Below are 17,774 nucleotides of genomic sequence, written 5' to 3'. Positions count from 1 at the left end.
ATACACTTATATTCTATTTATGTCAACAGCGTATTCTTCAATATTTATCAGCCCATAATTAATGTAATATTTCTTTCAAAAGCAAATGCAAAATCAATTTAATGGTTCTATTATATATATATATATATATAATTTTTGCACTGCGACCAAATATATATTACAAAAGTGTTTCAAATAAAAGTACCAAAGGCCGAACATGCAAATGAATACATACATATATCATCTATAAACAATGTAAATTGTTGCTGAAATAGTTGTAGATTAAGATAATATATTTGCAAGTCATTTTCAATATCAAAATATTATTTCAGTGCAATTTCCGAGTTTGTAATCTTTATAAATTCAACTGGGAATTCTTTTAGAAACTACTCCAGTATAACTACAATGCTAATTATACATGAAAAATGAAACTAAACACATTGGGCACACTGCAGATTTGCATGATGCAGTTTCCTTGTATTTAACTGTGTTGTTTTCACTCCAGAAATCTTCTCAAGAAATACAACAATAGTGCATTTTCCTAACTTTTCTTTCCCTTTTCCTTTTTCCACTTGTTCTTACTCTTCTGCAGGTGGATCCACCCATCGGCCGTGGTCTTTGATCAGCTGGATCAATGCCTCCGTTGCATGTTCCATGTCGATGGCTCTTTTCACCACCGTCTGAAACCAAGAAAAGGTGTCAATCCCATACCGTTAGGACGCAACACAGGAACCATGAACTAGCAAATATTGTTCAGGGGTTAACACAGTTCAACATTTACAATTCTGCGTTATGTAATTTCTCGTTGTATTTCTTATAATCATCATTTGTTTCGTGTATAAAAAGGCTTTTGTCACCACTACACAAGTTCAATTGACCAATCAATATCCACAGGCCCTCCCTCGTGAGACAACGAAGAACTAAGAACAAGTGGCATTGGGCTATATACAGAGCAATTCATGAAAAATTCTCGGAATCTATACGGAACCAAGTGATATAAGTTACTTGAGCGCAGTATATGTTCAACGGCAATGTTATTTTGCTGCTTGTCTTGTTCAACATAGTTACCTATTTAACATCCATTCAGGCAGTCTAAGGCCATCCTTGCGTATATTTTCTGTGTCCAGTTTTTGGCCCCAAACTCTAAAATCTTCAAATTGATTGCAGAGCAATTTACAAGGAAAGAAGAAAAATATAAAGGTACCTTGCCAACATAAAGGTCGATCTTTCCAGGAGCACCACCAACGTAACCAAAATCTGCATCAGCCATTTCTCCAGGGCCATTCACGATGCAACCCATGATGGCAATCTGCACAGAAAAACAAGACATGAACAGGTTATGCATTTAACTTTCTTCCAGCATAAAGCACTTTTAGCCAATCACTGAGCTTGGAGACAGTTAATTACCGAAACACCAGGCAGATGAGACGTCTTTTCTCTTATTTGTGCGCTGATCTCTTGGAGATCAAATAAAGTTCTTCCACACGATGGGCATGATACATATTCCTGAGATCATTCCACAAGGACCGAAATACATGAGTAGTCTAAGATTAGATTAATGTGAAATGCTTCTTCCTGAAACATCTATACTTACGGTCTTTGTATTCCTCATTCTGCAGCCTTGTAGCAAATTGAAAGACGTATTTCTGAGGAACTCAAAGTCCTGATCAGGGGCTTCCAGTAGGATACCGTCTCCAAGTCCATCTACCAGAAGGGCTCCTGCATTGGTCCCGGCACCAATGACTAAATCGTCCCTGTCGATGCACAAAAAAGAAGAATGTCATTAAGAGTACTTAATCTCAACTGAGCAAACAGATGTTAGTTTTGATGTACCTGTGAGTGTCTTTAGGGAATTGTATATGATGAATTACTGGAAAGTTCAAGGAGTTCTCTGCAAGATACTCAAAAAGCCTGCAACAACCAAGACCCTTAACTGAAGATAGCAGGATAAAAAGTGACAACAATGTCTAATGCATATGGAAATCCAGCGCAGCCATGCAGACAATAATTCAAAAGCTTTCTACTAAAGAAATTTTAGATTTTGAAATGGAGATTCATGCACCTCCTTGCAGCATGAACTCTGCTAGTTTTCTCTTCTGTATATGGTAGGTCATGAAGAATCATTGTCGCATCAGTACTCTTCAAAATTTCTAGCTCATCTTCAGGTTCATCACCATGTACAGAGACTACCAAACGTGTACCTGAATGGGGATCACCGGGTCAGCATCCACAAAGACCATTTCGGTAATTTGGTGGATTAATAATATTTCTAGTATTAGGACAATCTGCCCACCTTCAGGGAGAAGCTTGTGAGCACCAGTAGACAATTCTTTGAGAGTTACCATAACCAGGGCATTGGGTAATGGCTTTGTCAACTGCTCAGACAAAGGAGTTATAACTCCCATACTAATGTCTATCAAACGTTTGAGAGCTAGCCGCTGGTGATAGACATGAAACATGATCAAGTTATTCTTACGACAAGGGAATACAAGAGAAATTTGTAGCAAAACATAGAAATATAAAGGGCAAATGAAAGTAGGCTTACGGCATCTTTATCATCTTCTGGTGGAAGCTCTCTCAACAAGATCGAGTCAACAGTTGCCAGATCCTGCATCGGTATCGAACTTTCTTCAACAAAAAGGTTTCCAACAGAGAAATCAAGAGAAACTTTTCATATATTGAAAGACCCTTAGGTATACCTTAAATGGCATTCCAACGATAAGTTTTGCTGCTAGAGACTTGTATAGAAGTTCGGGTGCCTATGGAACCAAATATTGAATTGTCAGAGCTTAAATCATACAAAAAAATTGTTTAAGGAAATCAAGAAATAGAGAAAGAAAGAAAAATGATAGTCTAAAGAAAGGAACAGAAGACAATCTACTATGCTTCTTATTCAACATATGATATAATCATAGAAGTATCTAAAAGCATAGCAGTAGACCTTCAACTGATCCAGAGAAACTGACATCAAAACTGAGCCATCACGATGAAGTACACCTCGATAGTCAACTTCATCACCCTGTATCAGGAACAAGTCACAATAATTAGTTCTGAGGCTCTGAAAATATATTAGATGGATAAAACAGTCAGCATTAAGAAATCATTGTCTGACCTCCTTTTGAAATGGCAATTGACCACTTCTACGCTGGAAATCAAAATAGCGTCTGTTCTTTTCTTCAAATGGTGCCTGGTCATTGTCAATAATAAGAAACCCTTAATTTTTGCCAAGTGAAGAGTGCAAGTTAAGCAAAATAGTAGCTATTTATGTTGCAGACCATACCACTCCTTTCTGAAGCTCAGCCGCTCTCATACCAAGGTTTGCCAATCTTCGACAGGGATCAATCTCCTCTTCTGGAGGTTCAGTTAGTGAAACACGAATGGTATCCCCCAGACCATCCTGCAAGAGTAACATATATCTTGAGCCCCACAGGTGCAAAATAAAGCTTTACAAGTATCTTAGAAGGGCTGAGAAATTCTTGATTGAGATATATACTACATGTAATGTCCTCAAATGACTAATTTTTAGTGAGATATTAGAACTAAGATTATTAGTGGAGGATAACTGTATCAAAATCCCATTAAATACATTTAATAGGGACTGAAGGACATACCATAAGAAGTGTCCCAATACCTATCGCAGATTTCATGCGTCCATCTTCACCCTCACCAGCTTCAGTTACTCCCAAGTGTAATGGGTAATCCCATCCTAGAACATTCATTTCAGCTACAAGAAGGCGGTATGCCTGGACCATGACCACGGGATTGCTTGCTTTCATTGAAAATACAAAATTATGGAAGTCCAGCTTCCGACAAATCCTTGCATACTCAAATGCAGATTCAACCTGTTACATTGTCAACTTTGAAGCCGTAAATAGGAAGGAATAACTGTACCAACGCGTACAGAGCTCTGCGTCAAGTATTGAAGTAGCTACTTACCATTCCCCTGGGTGAATCCCCATAATAGCTCATAATGCGATCTGAAAGGCTACCATGGTTTGTCCCAATGCGCATTGCTCTCCCATACTTTTTGCATTTTTCAACCAGTGGAGTGAAAACCTGAAAGTACAAACATAAACATAAGAAACGCCTAAAAGACTTACCGCCCCATTTTTACTGAACAAATCAAATTGCACCAAAACCATGTTATCATAGAAAAAAGTGCACGCCTAGTCTTTGCCTTCAGGGGTTTGCCAGGGGTTTATGACTAAAGCAATCTTAAGAGAACAATCACATATACTATCAGTCCTTAATTTAAGTAATGAAATGACATTTGGCATACAGAATTCAAGATGCTAATTCAAGTATACTTTATCACTCCATTGTCATGCAGACGAGAAAAATATAACAAAAGATGCAAAGTCCATACCTTTAGCTTTAAGTGTACAAATATTATATATGCAAAAGTTTCACCATGTTAAATTTTTGGCTCATTTCAGAGACCAAGTCATATGGTATATAATGTCACGAAAAACTGGCGTGAAATATAAACAAAAACAGATTACAGGAAGAAGTTATAATAAATTTGAATTATCATTTATGTAGGGCTTTTAGTCTCCTGAGGAGGATCTTCTCTTGTACCCACAACATGCAAGTACTATAGTCATGACATCACTACAGGAAAAATTAGAATAAAAATCAATGAATTGGAATTCTTATTCAATTTGATGAGAATATATCTACACCGGTTTCAAGCTCATAGCTGGTCTTGTCAAGTTGAAATAGCAAAGCAACTATGTCTGGCGCTGACCTTCTCAATATGCTCAAGTTCTTTTTGATAATCTTCTTCTGTGTACTCCAGTGTCTCAAACTGAGCTCTCCTGTCAGCTGAAATCATTCGTTTGAGTAAATTAAACCTCTGAACCATCTTTTTCCTGCAAAGAGAAAGGAAAGAAACCAGGGAAGAGTATGGTCGTGAATTAGATACCAAAATTTCCTGGGTTAACACGAATTTTGTCAAAGCATTCAGCTACTCGCAGTGCAACTGCTGGGGCGAAATGAATGTCGGCAACCAGCGGGATATTATAGCTGCATAATTAATGAATTAATGAGTGAATATGCTTAAAGTTAATATAGATCACAAATTTTCAAGTGGATCAACTAAAACACATACTTCTTCTGAACAAGAGAATTTTTAATTTCGAAGCATGCATCTGCTTCTTTCTTTCCTTGTACAGTTATTCTGACAATATCTGCTCCTTGGTCTGCTATTCTCATCACCTGCAAATACAACAATTACTTTATGATACATATATAAAAGTAATACTCAAACAAACATCCTAATTCTACAAGGACATTAGTGATATATTTATTTTTGATAAAGCTGGAAGCCTAACAAGATGATACTCATTTAACATATCTAAACAATAGTTGGGAAGCTCCTCTCTGGTGAAACAAAGTTATGTATTTATTGCTAAAGTTCTGGCAGTACTCACTCCCAGTTACAGTCCTTTCTTTCGCTCCAAAAATGACAAATTCCTGGGATTAAGAAAAAGTGCAAATTCTCGGAATCTTAGCAGTTCAACAAATTTTGTCAACTGCCAAGGATGATAGATTGAAGAGTTAGCTTTGATTGTTTAAAGATGTCCATGGTAAACATGCAGTGCATGGTTCTTCTAGAGATTAACCCCGATAAAATATTTTAGAAAGAGGATCCTCAATTCTTCATTTGCCAACCCATCACTCCGACACCGAACTCCAATCCGACCATTTCCATCAAGATGATGGTCGGACTACTCCATGATCATCTGTGGCACACCTAATATGGAGAATATTCGGAAGATACAACCACCATGAAATTATCTTCCAACAGATTCCTCCAGCAATTACCAAGTCAACTTTGTATGGAATGAACTAGTAACATCAAAACTTAAAAGTAGAACATCTCAATCTCCACATAAGAAGTTTAAGACAATATTAGAACCTGTTCAACCGTAGCAGCTACATCCTTCGTATCTGTTGTGGTCATTGTTTGAATTCTGATGGGATGCTCACTACCAAGAGCAACATTGCCGACCATCACTGTGCTGGTTTTTCTCCTGATAGTTTTGTGTATGGATTCACAGTATTTCTGTCTAGGAACTGCATTCAAAATTTTGAAGAATCAAACATTTAACATGAGTAAGGAAAATAATGGGAAGGTTCTAATAAAGTATCCATCTTCATCTTTGTGAGACAAGATTCAGGAAGAACAGCAACAGCTTCAAGAAATTTGATATATTAAATTTCCATCACCTAACCACTTTTAGCTCAAGCATGCAAAATTTCTACAAGAATGCGCAAAACTGGAACATCCATTTTATCCTTCTAGCTCCTTCACCGAAAATAAGTAAAAACCAACCACATAAGCCTCGTTTCTCTTTATTTATTCTGCCATGAAACAACTCTCTGAGACGGATCAATTTGAACAAAGAACATCAAACAACTACCCAAGACCAATCCTCACTAAAAACGAACATGTAGGTTATGGCTATACAAATCACAAGAACCTCTCAATAGCAGCAGAACAGCATAGCAAATAAGACAAAATATACCTAATAGCGGGCTTCCATCGGATGCAGGCTCAAGTTCAACAGTGTCTGAACCAGGGTTGGTAGAATTCCTGATCACAGCAATCTTTGTTCTTCGAAATTTAACCCTTTGCAAGTCAGAAACTCTAACAAAATCAGAACTTTTGGCAAAGCTGATGCCCTGATGATCCCTGCTTTTGAGACCTGTAAATGAAGCCGGAACAGCTCCAGTTGCCATTTTCAACACCACCAAGGTTCAACTTCACCCTGCTAAATTCAGGGGGAAAACAATAAGAAATAGTTATCCACACAGGAATAATTTTAGCATAAACACGGAGTTAATGCAACATAAAACCACCCAGTTCGGATGCAAGAAACCAGATAAACGAAATGGTCAAACTAAACAATGCAAAAATTGATGCCCTCTTGAAAAACTATCAATCGGGTTACATTCAAATTGATCGCATCGCCCCATGGCAAAAGAACCCAAAACAAAACCAGAGGGGGGGGGGGAGGAGGAGGAGGAGAAGCAAAAAGTCAAACACCAAAATAGAACTCAAACTGGCGCTCGATAAACAAATCAAGAATCATCTTCAATGAAACTCCCTCAAAAAATGAAGTTAAAAAGCCAACAAAAAAGTGATACAAAGATTTACACATTCATGAATTGCTTGAATCGCTAGAAAAAACAGGCTTAACCAACGAAGCTAGCAACTTACTCAGAGCTATAAGCCCAGAAAGAAAATTAATAGAAGAAGGGTGCAACGGAGATGAAACTTTCAACAGAATTTCCAACAACAGAAACTGAGAAGAAAGGGAAGGGGAGAAGTGGTGGCGGATGGAATTGGAACCTGAGACGGTCTGTTTGGAACAAAAATTCAGAAAAACAAATGAAGCCGAATTGAGAATTTTATACTTACAAGAAATATAGGTTTGGTGAGAGCTACTCCCGGAGTGATGCACAGATAAAAATTCAACGCCTGAGCATCTCTGCTTCTCCTATATTAGTAGCCATACAAATGCTTACAAAGACTTTCAACCCACAATTCTGCAGTAAAAACAATGTTTATAGTTTATTATATTTGTGCCCCTTCACTTAGGTTTTATTCACTTTGACTTTCCATTTTTTTGTTTTATCTTTATAATAATCTTTTTTGGTGTTCTTTTTTTCCTTTTTATCATCAAAATTTTGTAATTAATGTCAATATACATAAGATTGCAATGAAATCCACTGTAAATGTGTACTATCATTTCACATTAAATGAAGATCGATGATAGATAAATTTGTGATATCTTAGTTAAAATGAATTTAGAAATTACAGCAATTGACAACGGACATAAATTTTTATTTTTTATTTCTATTATATTTGCCGAATTTCAAAGAACGTTATATAAATAATCATTTGAATTTATTGATGATTAGGAATAGATATAAAATTTATTTTCCATATCTACTATATAAATGCTAAATTTGAAAGAATTTTACATAAATAATCATTTAAATATATTGACAACTTGATTGGTCAAACAAAACGAAGACTCTTGTAATAAATAAGACAGAAATAAATGACTACATCAAGACGCAAATAAAAAATTGAGGAAGTCATGGCAAGGAGGTTCAAGTGTATCATCAATTTTGAATGTGGAGAATTGTAGAAATTTGTAAGAGTATAAGGACTCAACCGCAAAACAGAATCAGGAGAAATAGTTAACGCTGGTTGGGATATTCCGTTAGTCCCGCCGGAAGCTGACTGCAAACTCTCAGCCGCACGAGGGCCGTGTGCTGATTTGTTAATTGTTTTCCACTTTCAATTTATATTTTCTGAGTTATTATAATTTATTTATTATTATTAATCCTATTGATATATTAATACAATATAAGTATTCCTCATTATATGAAATAAGTTATTATAATTTATTTATTATTATTAATAAAAGATTATTAAATTACATAAAATAATTATATTTCTTAGACTTAGTGTAGTAAAATATTTGGGGTTAAATTTAATATAAGTGCCCTTAATTGTCTCCTATCGTATAATTATTATTATTACTTCCTTTGACATATATTTTTATATTTTTAATTAATTATTGACAGAGTTGTAAATACGATAAAAAAATTCAATCATTTTATTAAGTATTCTCTTCATTCATTATTTTAAAAAAAATATTTATTTTTATCAATCTCTTTTTTTGGTTGATTAAATGTATTTTATTACATCATTCAATATATTTAAATTAAAAAATTAATTAATATTTAAATAATTTCAAGTCAATGAATATATTTAAAAATAAATAAAAAACTATTATAAAAATAAATATATATTTTATATTTATCGGATTCGAACCCACAATCTTTTAATATGATGACTATGTTAATTAGTTTAATTCAATAGAGGAATTTCAATTTAGATAAGTTTCTACCAAATGAAAAGAATTTTTTTTTTTTTTTTTGTATGCTATGCAGATCCTTTAATTAAATTAATTAACACTGTGTTTGGATTGCTAGATTTTAATGTGAGAGAATGATTTGAAAATTTGGACTCCACATAACTTTATACTACAAGAATTTGAAATTTATCGATTATTAACAAAATATACTTAAAATTAGAACTAAAAGATTTTTTAAAAAAAAATATATTATAATGGGGATTCAAAATCTATCATTTTAAATTTGTCAATTCAAATATAGCCTAATAATTCACTAAAAAAATACTTTTTCGTCCTCCTCAAATATTAAAGACGTGCAAACAACCACCTTTTTTTTCTTAGATAAATGTGTTCTGAAAAAAAAAACATTATATTTATGTTCGTTAGACTTACTGCAACACAAAAAAAAGAAAAAGAAAGAAAAAAAGATACATTTTCAAAGATTTAAAATAAATGTTCTTTAGTTTAGGGTGAAACTAATAGTTTTGATTTTTGACTTTTATTTTTAAACTACGTAAATCGATCTCATACATATTTTCTTACCAACTTTCGTGATTTTCTGTAAAAATTATAAAATACTTCAAGTTTAATTATTTTTCACTTTTTATTTATATTTTCGAATATTTCAATTTTTATTAATGTTTATCTTACAATTTCTTTTTTTACCACAAAAAAAAAAAATGTGTTGCAAACACCCCTTTAACTATTTTGGAAAGCTGTTTCTCTAATTTCCAAGACAGCAACAAGTTAGCCAGCTCATATATTTTATTTAATATTAATATTAATATTAATATTTGGTAGGTCAAGGTTTAGTAAACATCACACATCACAGTCCAACCACCATTCTCTAAATGGATTACCCATTCTATTTTTCTTTTTTATTTCATGCATTTAGTAAAAAGTTAGGATGGAATCTAATGAGAATCAACTCATAAAAAGAAAAAAAGAACTCCATTATTAGCCCTATTAGATGTTACTATTTGTACCAAAAGAATCCGTGGGCTCTTCGATTTCTTTGTAACACAAGTTAAATTGAATCTGAACGAACTTAGTGAAGATTCTCGAATTATTTCAAATGGGAGTTTTTAAAATTTTGAAATATTGAAGCTCGACGGTTATTAAAGTAGTATATAGTAAACATTATAGATAAAATCAAAATGATATGTGATTGTAATAAAAAGAAATAATAATTTAATTGTTGGTAATAAAATTATTGAAAAGATAGAAAGCAGAGAGAAGGGATTATAGTAAGCAACATGCGGGTCTCGCGCGCAGTTATAACTTATATTAAATTAGTCCTCATACGTTTCAAATGTTGCACCTTTGGCCGACGGCGCCTCTCATTTCCCAATTTTCTACTCATTTAAGTTTTTAGTCTTTGATTTGAACGTGGAATTTGGACTTTGATCTCGAGAAAAAAAAAATTAAAAAAAAAACTTTATTTGAAAATTGCATGATGAATTACTTGATTTTCGCAGCCTAACAAGTCTGAAAAAACAATCCGCCCCATCGATTTAGATCTTTTGTGGGTATGATCATCCACGGCAGAATGTAATTTTTTACTATTATTATGATTAGAACGTACCGTAAGTGTTTAAAAAATTGTGAACAAAAAGCTAATTTGTTTGAAATTGTCGTTATTGTACATCCTATAAATTTTATGTGGGACTACATAATGGTACCTTTAAATAACATAAATGTTCCTAAACTTCTTAATAATATCAAAAATGGTACAAGACCCACGACTATTTTAATCTGTTCGTACCAATCTGGCCCTAACTCGATTCAAATCACATGAACATTTTATGAATAAATTTGACCTTAAATAACTTTTTTAAAATTTGGATACACAATTATAAAAGATTTTGATTAATGATGATAAATAAATTGCAATAATTTATCTTGATATACTGAGTTATACATCAATTTGACTAACAACGAGACAAATACATATATATATATATATATATATATGATAGAACTTGAATTTATTTATCGGTAATTAACCTCAGCTATAATGAAATTAAAGAGAGAATAGTAGTAAGTTTTCATGGGAGATTGTGAGTAGATGGGAATAATAATAATAACAAAAATGTGGAGCTCATTTGTGGTTGCAGAACACACGTTAGAGCGAAAGCAGCCAAAGTTGAATATTTTGTTTATTGTCCTCGAGGAACATGTGCCCCCACCCCCACCCCCACCCCCAACACATGTTACCTTCTCCCTTCAAATTAAATTATCCCAAGTTTAGTGCATTATTGATATCCCCAAAATAAAATTATCTAAAAAGTTTAATGCATTATTGATACATCAACACATTATATTTAGTCCAAAAACTTCAAAAAAAAAATATAGTAAATAAACCAAATAAATAATAATTGCTCGAACCAAATAATGGATATATCGTAGTTATTACGATTGGACGATAATGAAATAAAAAAAAAAAAGTACAATAGTTATTTATTGTGGAATTAATTTACGGTGATCAAATAAGGTAGGAGCTATAATTTCTCTCTATGTTATGTGTTATTGCAATTACGGTCACGACACAATTAGAAATCCTGACTTTGTTGTTTCATTCTTTCACTATTCAAAAAGACAGTAAAAAAACTTTTCAAAATATTTGCATATATTTTACCAAATAAATCCTAAGTTTGGGTATTTGGTATGACACTTGTTGTTTATTTATTTATATTTATATTTTTATCTATGTTGTGAGGAGAAACTTGTAATTTACTCAAAGCTATTATTATACTACAAATGGATTTAATTTAAGTATGATGCAGATCCACAAGCTACGGATCAAATAGGGTGCTACTACTTTCAAGAATCTGCATAGACATTGTACACATTTTTATATAAAATTTTGGTAAAATTGCAAATTGGTCCTATATCTATAGGGGTGGCAAAATTAGTTTTGTAAGCATTAGATTGGTAATTTTAGTCCTATAAATTTTAATCTAGTGATAATGTAGTCCTTCCGACAAAAATTGTACGATTTTAACCGAACAAATTGGGGTTTAGGATTTCGACTACCAATTGGAATTTACTTACACAATCAGCATCCTACATGAATGCTAATGTAGAGTGGGAGAGGGAAAAAATGTATAAATCAAGTGAGAAAGATGTAATTGCTTTCTCCGTCGATTTGCTGGCTACTGTTAGACCCATGACACCGAACCTCTTCCAAAAGTTTCGCTATCCTCCAACAATCCTAATGCACCATCTCTCATCTTTTTTTATCAACTTTTTGGTTAGGTCTCACCAATACTATTTTTGCATCATCTATTTTTAAACTTTTCACCTTCAATTCTCTATTGTCTAGTGTCCTCTCACCTCCAGCACCCCCCCCCCCCCCTAATTGGAAAGCTCGGCCGACGATCATTTCAATTTTCTTCATTTTTTTGAGCATTTGGATATCCTTTGTTTATCATCAACTCCTCCCTCTTTCAACTCCTTGTCATCATCTTCCTCCATGGACTCAGCTCCCCGCCACATCCATGCCCCACGCCACGTCAGTAGCAATGTAAGACGCCATGTATTTAAGTTGAGACTAGTTGGTAGTCGGAACCTTAAATCCCAATTTGTCTAGCTAATTTTTGGCCGAAAGGACAAAACTTGCTACTAAATTAAAACTTACAGGACCAAAATTGTCAGTTCAATACTTATAGGACTAATTTTGTTACCCTCCTACGTATACAGGTCCAATTTTGTAATTTTTCTCAAAATTTTCAAACTTATTATTAATGTTTAAAAATAAATAAATAAAATGATGGACATGATAAAATTCTATAAGAAAAAATGAAAAATTCTGAACTTATATTTACAATTTTAACAAGATAATTTAATTTTCTTTTGGTTCTAAAAATTTTTCATAGTGTTTAAATTCATTTTTTGGGTGTTTTGTTTTGCGAACGTTTGGATTTATTTTTAGAGATGATTTAATTTAAAATAAATATTGTATGCTTGATGTTGTATTTTGGAAGACAAATACTATTGTTCATTGTCAAATTATTGTAAATCATGTCTCTTTTATATATATTGATAGTTATATATATGCATATATAGGTCTTGTATGTTTAATGTTGTGTTTTTTTAAGACAAAAATCACTGTTCATTATCAAATTATATCTTCTTTATATTATATTATATATATATGTATTTATATATATTATAAATAGAAAGTACAAAACTAAAAATTCACACAGATAAATGTGAAAAAAATCAGACGGATATTGAATGTGTTTCTGCCGTCTCGAAGATCCCCAGAAAAATGAAACCAAACAAAGGTTTATAGTCTGTGTCATTTCTTTTGGTTATGAAAATGAATTTCTAGTCCATCATTTTAAGGGATTAGATTTTAGGCCCAAAATTTATGGCATACTTTAATAATGTGAACCAAACAAAGAATAAGGCCTAACCCTAATTCACAAACCAATCATGCTTAATCATACAAACTAAACAAAAAATAGAAGTATACTTTCGATTAAAACAATCAATTATTTTAAAGTAAGAATTTGAAAGTGAGGGATATAAATATATTACAAAAGATAATAAAGTTACAATTTGCTTCACACTAATCTTAGAGAACTATCAACTAAAACTAATCAATTCTGATTATTTAAAATGTACTTTTTGAACATACAAACGAACTTTTGAACAAGAAATTTTAAATTTTGAAAAAAATACCAACATATTTAACCTGTATGTAAATATTCAATTTTTATAATAAATTTATTTTGCGACTTCGATGCACTTTTCGTAAATAATTTCTTAAATAGTTATATTTCTTGATAATCTTTGTTCTCTGAATCCAACACCTAAAAATTGAATAAGATCAAATTTCACCAAAACTTAGAAAATAGTTCAAATGCTCCATAGTCGTATATAAGAGTAGGAGGATACTTTTTTCTAACATTTAGTTAAATGCTATAATGGTTGAATATTAAGTCCGTCCTAGGGATACACGCTTCTCTCAACACATGTAAAATGCATGTAATATTTTCTAATTTCTGTAAAAATCATAGATATAACCGAGTTTATTAGGACTGACAAATATATCTCGCATCAAGCTGCAAAATAACATGAAATAGTATGCTTTAAATTCACATACCACCAATTTTTGGGTGAAGAATACAACGGAAAAGCCCGCCCTCCCTCCCTCTCATAATCTTTGCGTTTCCTCGTGGAGGCGCAGGGGTAAAATAGAGCGGATTTTTCAGTTGAAAAGAAACAGTTTCTCACGAATAAATTAGTATGTTTGTTCAGCAGGATGCAGAACATAAACTGTCTATGGTGCAGCCTGTACATGTTGCAGAAGAACTTGATAAGCTGAGAGAAACATTTAGTGGAACAGAAATCTTGTCAAGAGGCGCTGCTATCTTCTACTAGAGCATATCTCTCAAGAATTGCCACTGTCTCGTCTTTGGCACTGCAAATACAAAAGACATGCTGAATAACTGCATGGCAACTTCATATGGTATACAGGCTAGATCTTCAGCAAAGCAATATTAAGTATGCATGTCATCTTTTTTTGGTCATGAGATCACTCAGGGCAAATACTTAGAAAATGAGTTGGTTTTCTCAATTATCAGTAAGGCTGGTAGTTGTCCCATAAATATTAAGAGTGCATCTATACTCCAACCATAGTCTCAAACTCATGTTCTGCTTCATGAAGCAGCAACTAATTGAAGGCAAACAAAGGTCCAGAACAGTCTTTTGTCCAGCCATAAAAGAAACAAGGTCCAGCATTGTCAGAAAGAAATATGCCGTAGTTTTCAACAATTTGGTCATTCTCTCAATTCACAACTAAAGATTCAGCAATAAAGAAAAAGAAAAGCGGAAGTTTCAAAATATATACGTATATATATATATATATCTTTCACTCTTTTCTAGTGTTCCCATGCTAAGTGTTTGCCTAAGATATGGGGAAAAGTTAAAATATTTTGAGAGCTCTAAGCGTCTGTTTGGACAAATTTTGAAGGTGTATGAACTACAATTCCTAGCAAATGCTTAACATATTCCACCAAACTTTTTAATTTATTTATTCATCTAAAAACTCTAGAAACATAGAGGCAGAAAGAGCACAAGAACTTTTGATGGTTACCTCCCAGGCCTTAGAATCTTGTACTGTCCTAGCTTAGTGAGATCCACAACCGTTGATCCTGCTCGCCCTGATGGAAGTACACCACCATTGTAGATGTATGCACAGTGCTCCCAGAGGTTCTCAAAATCTTTGATATCTACACTACTAGGCTGCCCACTAAGGTTCGCACTAGTGAGGGCCAGGGCACTTCTGGAACCACGGGCAATTACTCTAATGAAATTACAGTCAGGCACTCGTACACCTATGCTATCCAATCCAGGATTTAAGGACTTCTCAAGGATACTTGTCTCCCCTGAACACATTAACAACAAAGCTCAGAATACATTGTATCCAGAAAAAAAAGATATTGAATAAATTTTGTTTGCACTTCACCTCAATAACTGGAGGCAGGTGATAAGGTGGAAAGGGCATCAAGAAAAGTGAAAAAAGATCATAACAAAGGAGGTTCAGTGACCTAAAAGATTTAGTGAAAATCTTCCCCCATAGTTATTAGGAAAACATACTGTAATGTGCTTAACTGACCTCTTTTTAGAACCACCGTTACTGGTCCTGGGAGAAGAGAATCAAGCAACCCATGAGGCAAATTGTCAGTAGTAGCAAAACGTTGTATATCTTGAACATCCGCAACACAAATTGCAAGAGGACTAGTATATTTACGGCCTTTGATCTCATATATCCGATGAACTGCTTCTATTGAGCTGCACCAGGTTAGCAATCAAAGAAAAACCTTGAGCCACCACAACTAGAACTATAACATAGCTGAAATTTCATCATAACAAGCGATCAAAAACATGCCCTGTTGTCTTTCTATTTTGCAATCACATGTCGGAGCAGAGATTATCTTTTGATATCATGCCTAGCTGTCAAACTTTTGAAAGAAATAAACCAAGTATGCTTCCATGTGCATCAAACTACTGGTATAAATAAGAAACAAAATGTGAAAAAAGTAATGAGGGAATAACATAAATGTTGGCTTATTAATCAACTTCGTGCAGTGATTTTCCGGCACATAAATAATGCGAAAAGTTCCCAAATTCATTCCTCTTCAAGCTTAAATAAAAAAAAATGCTTAAACCTACCAAGGCACTTGAATGTTCAATATCACACAATTGATGGCATAAAAACGGTAACACTCAAAAAACCAAAGAAAGAATTCAATGATAACGACATACCAAGCGTCACAAGCAAAGCCATAGAGCGTATCAGTGGGCACAGCTATCACTTGCCCAGCCCTCACGGCTTCAATCGCCTCTTCAGCGTACTCATTCGTCGCTGGCCGCACCAATCCCAATTTAGGATTCTCCACAGTGGTCCCATTATATTTCTCCGAACTCCAAGCCATCCTCCTCGCACACACACCACCAATATCCCTCCTAGTTCGGAATGCGTTCACAGACTGCAGCCTACGCACCCCTTCAAGTAAAGAGATTCACAGGAGCACTTAATCAAACACATGCAACGCATATCTAAGAGAGGCAAATAAAATTTGATCTTGGAGGTTAAAAGAAACAAAGGACAGGTATCCTATTAGTTCAACAAAACCACCAGCTCAGTAGAGTGCACGTATAGATAGGAAGAGCACCTGTGGATTGCTGAAAGAGGGATGTGAAAAGAAGGGGCAGAGTTTGCGGCTGGGTGAGTTTTGTCGGAATGATTGTTTTCATCAGACTTCTGCCTCTGCTGCCACTTATCTTACACTCATTGTGCGGAAACCCTATTTCTTCGGAAGATATATTATTGTTTTCGAGTTAGACGAAAACACACACACAGAAAAAAGAAACAGGAAAGAAAGAAAAAATGTTGCAGAAAATCTCAATTTGGTCCTCAAAGTTTCAAATATATCACATAATGCTTTCTGAAGCCCTAAAATTTTGTTGATATCATCCACTAAGAAGGAATTTGCTAAAATTTAAAAATAAGTTGTCAACTCGTTTTTTTTTTTTTTAAAGAAAAGAAGTTATAAGCAACTTTTTTTATCTAAAAGAAAATCAAATATTTTATTTGATAAACTTTCAAATACCTTATAAAATATTTTGAAAAACTTATAAGAGCTTAATCAAACTGCCTCTATTTTAAGGTAAAATTAGGGATTGATTTCGGCCAACCACAAACCCCCATCCCCCCACCCCGTTGAAGTTAAAATTGCAAATGTCCCGTAATGGATATTGTATTTTTAAAACTGTACTTTATAAAATTAATATTGTTTTGTCTATAGGATTGAAGAGAATGTTATAGAGGTGGTTACAGAGCTTCACAATTTGGTCGCACATAATCCGTGCATGGGACCATATCTGCAAGTACTTTTTAATCTCATGCAAAATAATTGTCTTGTGACCAAATATTGTCAATTAAATATTAAAGTGGATTATTTATAAACATTGGCCTAAATAAATAAAACCAAATGAATTATGAAAAGAACATAATCTATATTTTATTATTAAGGGAGAATATCTCATATTTTTTATTTGCTTTTTTGTTGGATTAAGTTTCTATTTTTAACATTATTTCATCATCTTTTTAAAATTTTCTTCCTAATTTGATAAATGGTTGTCTACTCTTCCCAACTTCACTGGCTTTAACTTCTCATAACTTCCTTATATTATTTTTTTAATATTTTTAATTTCTTAATTAGTATACAATTTAAAAAATAAAATTTAATTTTTAAATCTTTATTTAATTATGAACACCCGTTTTAGTGTGTGACACACGTTAGTTAATTAGAACAAACCGAATCTTTATATATATATAAATTA

At 33.4% G+C, this 17,774-nt stretch overlaps 2 protein-coding genes across 6 annotated transcripts; both read right to left on the bottom strand.

The window, feature by feature from the left end:
• Positions 1-285: 285 nt before the first annotated feature.
• HDS (4-hydroxy-3-methylbut-2-enyl diphosphate synthase) lies at positions 286-7,561 on the bottom strand. 4 transcript variants are annotated; one of them, XM_020696672.2, is made up of 20 exons: positions 7,406-7,561; positions 6,510-6,752; positions 5,900-6,057; positions 5,090-5,196; positions 4,904-5,004; positions 4,727-4,803; positions 3,916-4,035; positions 3,591-3,821; positions 3,260-3,376; positions 3,092-3,166; positions 2,921-2,998; positions 2,679-2,738; positions 2,525-2,587; positions 2,273-2,417; positions 2,042-2,180; positions 1,813-1,890; positions 1,574-1,733; positions 1,387-1,485; positions 1,184-1,288; positions 286-659 (listed from the first exon to the last, which is right to left on the bottom strand). In XM_020696672.2, exons 2-20 carry the CDS (start codon positions 6,721-6,723, stop codon positions 558-560), a joined length of 2,229 nt encoding a protein of 742 aa, XP_020552331.1. In that variant the 5' UTR covers positions 6,724-6,752; positions 7,406-7,561; the 3' UTR covers positions 286-557. The 4 variants fall into 4 exon arrangements, with proteins under 4 accessions (XP_020552331.1, XP_011089899.1, XP_011089900.1 ...); XM_011091597.3 differs by having other exon boundaries at positions 6,510-6,755; positions 7,406-7,557; XM_011091598.3 differs by lacking the exon at positions 7,406-7,561 and adding an exon at positions 7,205-7,365 and having other exon boundaries at positions 6,510-6,755.
• A 6,434-nt stretch (positions 7,562-13,995) lies between these two features.
• On the bottom strand, positions 13,996-16,767 carry LOC105170710 (DHBP synthase RibB-like alpha/beta domain-containing protein). Of its 2 annotated transcripts, none has more exons than XM_011091593.3 (5): positions 16,604-16,767; positions 16,194-16,434; positions 15,544-15,719; positions 15,022-15,313; positions 13,996-14,346 (listed from the first exon to the last, which is right to left on the bottom strand). In XM_011091593.3, the coding sequence occupies exons 1-5, from the start codon at positions 16,683-16,685 to the stop codon at positions 14,280-14,282; spliced, it is 858 nt and encodes a 285-aa protein (XP_011089895.1). In that variant the 5' UTR covers positions 16,686-16,767; the 3' UTR covers positions 13,996-14,279. The 2 variants fall into 2 exon arrangements, with proteins under 2 accessions (XP_011089895.1, XP_011089896.1); XM_011091594.3 differs by having other exon boundaries at positions 16,194-16,424; positions 16,604-16,758.
• Positions 16,768-17,774: the final 1,007 nt, after the last annotated feature.

This window comes from Sesamum indicum, linkage group LG9 (assembly GCF_026168435.1).
Source record: "Sesamum indicum cultivar Baizhima isolate 11 linkage group LG9, ASM2616843v1, whole genome shotgun sequence".
NCBI classification, from domain to species: Eukaryota; Viridiplantae; Streptophyta; class Magnoliopsida; order Lamiales; family Pedaliaceae; genus Sesamum; species Sesamum indicum.
This window is presented reverse-complemented; position numbering and strand designations above follow the sequence as displayed.

What these genes read in the sequence shown, in the direction of transcription:
- HDS (XM_020696672.2), bottom strand. Translation starts at nt 6,723, where the DNA reads ATGGCAACTGGAGCTGTTCCGGCTTCATTTACAGGTCTCAAAAGCAGG. An exon ending in TGTTAACCCAGGAAATTTTG is followed by an intron (nt 4,804 to 4,903) that starts GTATCTAATTCA and finishes GAATGATTTCAG; the next exon opens with CTGACAGGAGAGCTCAGTTT. An exon ending in GTATTGGGACACTTCTTATG is followed by an intron (nt 3,377 to 3,590) that starts GTATGTCCTTCA and finishes TTACTCTTGCAG; the next exon opens with GATGGTCTGGGGGATACCAT.
- LOC105170710 (XM_011091593.3), bottom strand. Translation starts at nt 16,685, where the DNA reads ATGAAAACAATCATTCCGACAAAACTCACCCAGCCGCAAACTCTGCCC. An exon ending in CCTCTTTCAGCAATCCACAG is followed by an intron (nt 16,435 to 16,603) that starts GTGCTCTTCCTA and finishes CTTTACTTGAAG; the next exon opens with GGGTGCGTAGGCTGCAGTCT. An exon ending in AACGGTGGTTCTAAAAAGAG is followed by an intron (nt 15,314 to 15,543) that starts GTCAGTTAAGCA and finishes TAATGTGTTCAG; the next exon opens with GGGAGACAAGTATCCTTGAG.